General features: G+C 32.7%; 1 protein-coding gene across 1 annotated transcript; it reads right to left on the bottom strand.

Annotated features, from left to right (window-relative positions):
* Positions 1–2,703: 2,703 nt before the first annotated feature.
* Positions 2,704–4,507, bottom strand: LOAG_12275 (hypothetical protein; the record flags this gene model as incomplete). The annotated part of the gene is made up of 3 exons (XM_003147789.1): positions 2,704–2,745; positions 3,495–3,607; positions 4,336–4,507. 3 exons carry the CDS (start codon positions 4,505–4,507, stop codon positions 2,704–2,706), a joined length of 327 nt encoding a protein of 108 aa, XP_003147837.1.
* Between the last annotated feature and the right edge of the window lie 903 nt (positions 4,508–5,410).

Raw genomic sequence — 5,410 nt, 5'->3', positions numbered from 1 at the left:
TAATAATATATAATAAATAATAATAACAGTAGTAATAGACAATAATAATAATAATAATAATCAAATAATAATAATAATAATAATAATAATAATAGTAATAACAATAATAACAATAATTAATAAATACATGCAGAGAATCTAAATTAAATTTAATCAAATTAAACCAAATGGTGAACCATATATTTGTTAAAAAGAAATATTTCCAGATTTTAGGGATTTATGCTGAATAAAATCGTAAAGAAATTTCTCTAATCCTTATTGCAGTGATACTGTGCTATGTGCAACACCTGCTACAGTACTTCCAAAGTATGGTAAGGTAAGCTTTGAAGTAAGGCGATTATCGAACAGATAATTGTAGACTGTGCTATTCTGAGGACGTACTGAATTGTATCTCATATAATTTATCCCCATACAATAAAGTAGTTATTTAGGAGATAAAGGTAGCACAAACCTTCCTAAGTACAGCGAAACAATTGATTCAGCGATCCATAATTGAGTTGTTTCCTTTCCACTACATCGAATTATAACAATTTGACGCCTCCCTGCCTCTTCCCATCTTCCCTCCGATGACCTTCAGCGATTTACATGCTCATTCAAGTAAGTTCAAAATGTCTCAGAGAGTGCCACCAATAAAATAATCCTACTTCATTGTTATTATGACATATGTTAATAATTAGTTTTAGATTCCTGGACTAAAAATTTGCGCTCTAATCTAATCGTTTATGAATTCCATTGTTTTAAAGCCCCCAGCTATTCCTTCTTGCTCACTTTATTTACAAAAGCAATAAAATATGTGAATGTAAATTTCAAAATTTTCCTCATTTAAATTGATTCCATTGTGATTTTAAGTGGTTTTTCTTTTTTTTTTAAAGCAAATAAAATTATAGCGAAAACGTTGCATGAGCCATATCGTACCAATCACAATTCTTTCTTCTGCACATTGTCATTGGCCATAAAATAAGCTAACATCTTTAGATAAGGCTGAAGTCTCAACATCGACTAAACTGTTTCGAACCTATCATAAAATTTATTGGGTAAGCGCAAATTTTGAAAGGAATAAACAAATTCGGTTTTTCCAAAAATGTTTTTGTTATAAAAACTTATGTTCAAGGACCAAAAATTAAAATGAAATTTAGTTTTCACAAGAAGCACGGAAAATCCATTAAAACAAACGCCATATATCATTCTGGAAGAGAAGAAATTAAAAAAATTGGAAAATCAAAGATTACATTCGGCGATAAGTTTCATGGCACAAGAGAAAAAATTTTTCGAAGTTAAAAACTTCGTCATAATTATGTAATAACTTGATAAAAAATGAAATTCATTTTCGATCAAATTCAAATGCATTTTTTAACTGTTTTCTTTTCAACTTGTTTAATACTTGCTGCATAGCTTGTGACATATTGAGGTAATGTAAACACTTTCTTAAATATGCAAAAATGCAGTTCAGATAAAATGAACTAACTTCATTCCTAATAAAAAAAAAAGAAAAGAAGATTGGAACATTGAGAGGATTAAGATCTTTTAGAAACACTAAAATCTATTATATTTGGTCAATCAGTTTTCATTAAATGCTAATATTTGCCTCTCTACATTTTGAATTTCCTTCTTTTTTTTAAATAAAAATTTCATAATTTCATACAACTCATATTTTCTTTCTTTTTTTTCTATCGACATCGATTAGATTTTGAAACAAAGGAAAAAATCTGAAATGTCCTTTCAGTTTTCCTTTATGTCCTTTCTTCGAAAACGAACCCTCCCTTTTTCAATGAAAAAAAAAACTGTTGCAATTCTATGCAAATTTGGTTTTTTTTTGGGATAATTTAGGGTGATGACTAACGGATATGCATATTGGTTTTTTTTAGTGGGTTTGCAGAATATAATTTCTTTGTTTGTCCTCAATTAAAATGAACGAATGTCGCCATTTAGTGAATTTCCAAATATTTAATTGCTATCTCCTAGTTCATTGCCCGTTCATCCAATGACCATTCGTTTATTCACTGATGTACTTCTTTTTTTAGACTGCTCAAATGGTTATCTGAACAGTTAAGTCGATTTTGCTTTTTCCGTTGCTAAAAAAGAATTAATTCATAAAATGTGATAAGCCAATCACTGTCGTGAAATTTTTGTAATAAGAAGTTTGAAATGACATCATCTGAAAGCCCATTTTTGTTTTGAAAGTTTGGATAACCTACATTGGTGCATAATTGAAAGAATGAAATTAGCGCAAATAAAGTGAAAAACAAAGAGAAAAGGATTTTACCGAATATTTGACAGTGTTGTAAATTGTTTTACCAAAGTCTGCATGATATAATTCATTTGAAGTAATCCGACTGATAATTTCAGGTAATACTTTTCAAATTTTAAAAGTATCCGAGTTACGTGAAGTTAAGAAAAACAGACCAATTAGCTTGAGCCTCAAATAAGCCAAGTGGTCGGTCGAGGCTATCTCTGTCATTATTTAGCGTGAGAGAATCCTTTCTTTATCGGAGAAATCCCATCCAGCAGAGGACAGTAATTGTTAATTGGTAGACAGATGGATAGGACAACAGAGGACACGGCATTCTCAGATACCAACTGACCGACTCAAATGACTTTATATTCCTATTATTTCAATAATTAGGAGAATTACCTGGGAGTATTGCAATGGACAGATAAGAGAAGCTTTATTTCTTTCCCTAGCTTGAAGCTTTAGAATTACTACTATTGTTCTGGGGCAACAAATAGCACCAGAGCTTCCATCATCTGTAAAGAAGCTGTTTCTCAAAGAAAGCAGACAGAGCTCTAACCTCAAATCAGCCAAATGATCATTGATACTAGAAAGATAATGATATTGATGTCTGCTGATAAATCACATCAATTCCCCTCGACCGCCACTTTTTTAATGAAAACATTACATTTAAGAGGAATATGCGACGAACTACACGTACATGCTTTTGGCGGGTCAACATCACAACGTAGCTCTATATCAAAGATTTCAGAATTAGCTGGAAACTTGATTTCATTTCGAAAATGACCGTTGATTTCAACTTATCTTCTCGATTGGGTATTAGTACTAGACTATTGGATAAGGAAGAAAGAAAAGTAGACTCAAACAAGTACCACACTTTGGGAAGGAAAAAATCATTGATAAATAAGAGATGGTTGTTATCTTTTAATGACAAGGAATTTTGCTGCTCATACTTAGCCAGATCTGAACTTCAATTCGATCAATCAGGAAAGATAGTTCATTTTATGCCTTAGTAAAAAAAATAAAAAATGACACTCCATGATAAGGCAAACTGATAGTGCCATGACAATGGCTAATATTAAAGTTTTCAAATAACATCAATTGATAGCGAGTAATCTTGTCACAGTGATGAAGATCACATCCAATCAGCAAAGTTTCTGCTTCTTAGAAATTCGAGACGAGCAATTTGCATACTGTGGCGAAGTCCGCATAAAGTAAGTCAACGAGCGTGAAATTGCGCGAAAAAACATGACTACGCTCATACTCTCATTTGTTTTTTGCTGTCCTCTTCTATCTCGCGTGATTGTACAAGTTGTGGGCGTAAATTAGTACTGGGAATCAGCTCACCGGGATATCCCGTTGTGCCATTGTCAACTCCTGAGTGTTAATATTTACAAGGGAAATTTGGAAGCTTTACAAATTATAAAAGTGTTTCAAGACAGTGCACATAGCGGTTTGAGAGTTGAAATGTTTGGAATTAAAAGATTTCCAGTGTTAATGGATATCAATTGCATATTTTAACACAATTTCTGTTTGTAAAAAGTGTAATAGAAATAAGAAATGTTTGGATAATTCAGTCTTACTTCTGCTCTGTTTCCTATAATACCTTATATTCCATAGAATTCTTTATTCTACGCCACATTAACGCCACATTACATTATAAGAAAACTATCCCTACTACACTATGCTATTATCAAGTATATTTAATTTTCTTATTCTATGCTTTATAATAATCTCCCAATGCGCTATTTTGAAGTTAGCATACCAGAGAAAATTGAAAGAGGAAGTGAAATTACATTTAAAAATTCTCTCTGAATGTCCCTTTTTATATTTTTATATGGTGGAATGCTAACAGTTGAAAGCCAAGAAAGTATGCCTTGGTTCGATAACTAACGAGATTGTCAGTGTGAGGTCAGCCATGAAACAATATTTGGTTGGTATGTAGGAATGATTTGATCGTTAACAAAGATGCCGTTCATACGGAAACAACAAATATATTCGTGATAAATGCACATACTTGTAATTGAGTTTTGTGTGATATACACACACACACACACACACACACACATACACACACATACACACACATACATACAGACACATACGTGCAGACACATACATGCAGACGAGTACATGCAGATACATGCATACCGACATATACGTACGTACACATACACATACACAAATACATAAACATAATACACGCACACGCGTATGTTGGTTTGTTGATGGATATTTGGGGAACAATTTCTCTTCCTTGAGGACAGACTCATACATTATTAAACGTTTTTTTTGTTTTGCCGAATGAATTGATAACGGGAGCGGAGCGGTTAGCCTTGAACATGTCTGTTATCCAAAATAAGGAGTGAGTTTTGTGATGAAAAGTACCGCGAATAATCAGACCGAAGATTTGATATGCTGTAGGAAAAGAAAAAAAAGTTGTTGCTTCGAAGGTAGTTACGAAAATTCAATTTAAAATGTGAATGTCCTGGATTACCTGATAAAAATGATTTCACGCAAGATAAAAATGATTTCACGCGATAAGACTGCTTGATCCTACTCAAGATAGCCCATGCAAGCGAGAAATTGATATATGAACCATATAAGCAGCTTATTTAAATTTTGGATTTTTTGAATTTTTTTTCTAAATTTAAAATTTAGGATTTGACACGTAAGATGTTTAGATACTTTGCACCCTAAAGAAAAGGTGTCTTCTCAAATATTTTTACTTATGGATTACCTGTCCAGTATTTTTAATTATTTTCTAGATGCATTACACCGGTGGTTATTTGAGCTATTCACATGTCTTAGCAACTTGTCCCTATGATACTGCTATGCCGCTGCGTGATCATGAAGAATGCCGCATACAAGTAAGGCATTGTCACTTTATTTTTAGTTCATCCCGATTCTTGAATGCCTGTCGATAGCCTTATTCCTTTTTTCATACTCTCATTTGATTTAAAACGAAAGGGGAGAGGTAGGAGAGAAGTTGTTCGAATTTCATTCCCATGAACTTATTCAATCGATTCAGGCTGTTCTCCAGTCTTTCATTTACTTTTGCTGTAACGGCATTTCGTCAAATAAGTTTTACTCATTTCAGAGTTGCATAAGGATGGAACAGGGAAATTGGATAGAAGAGGATGAGTCGGCTTTTCGAAAAAACTTTTTTCTCGGTATAGG

Source organism: Loa loa (genome assembly GCF_000183805.2).
Source record: "Loa loa unplaced genomic scaffold supercont3.88, whole genome shotgun sequence".
In the NCBI taxonomy this organism is placed as follows: Eukaryota; Metazoa; Nematoda; class Chromadorea; order Rhabditida; family Onchocercidae; genus Loa; species Loa loa.
This window is presented reverse-complemented; position numbering and strand designations above follow the sequence as displayed.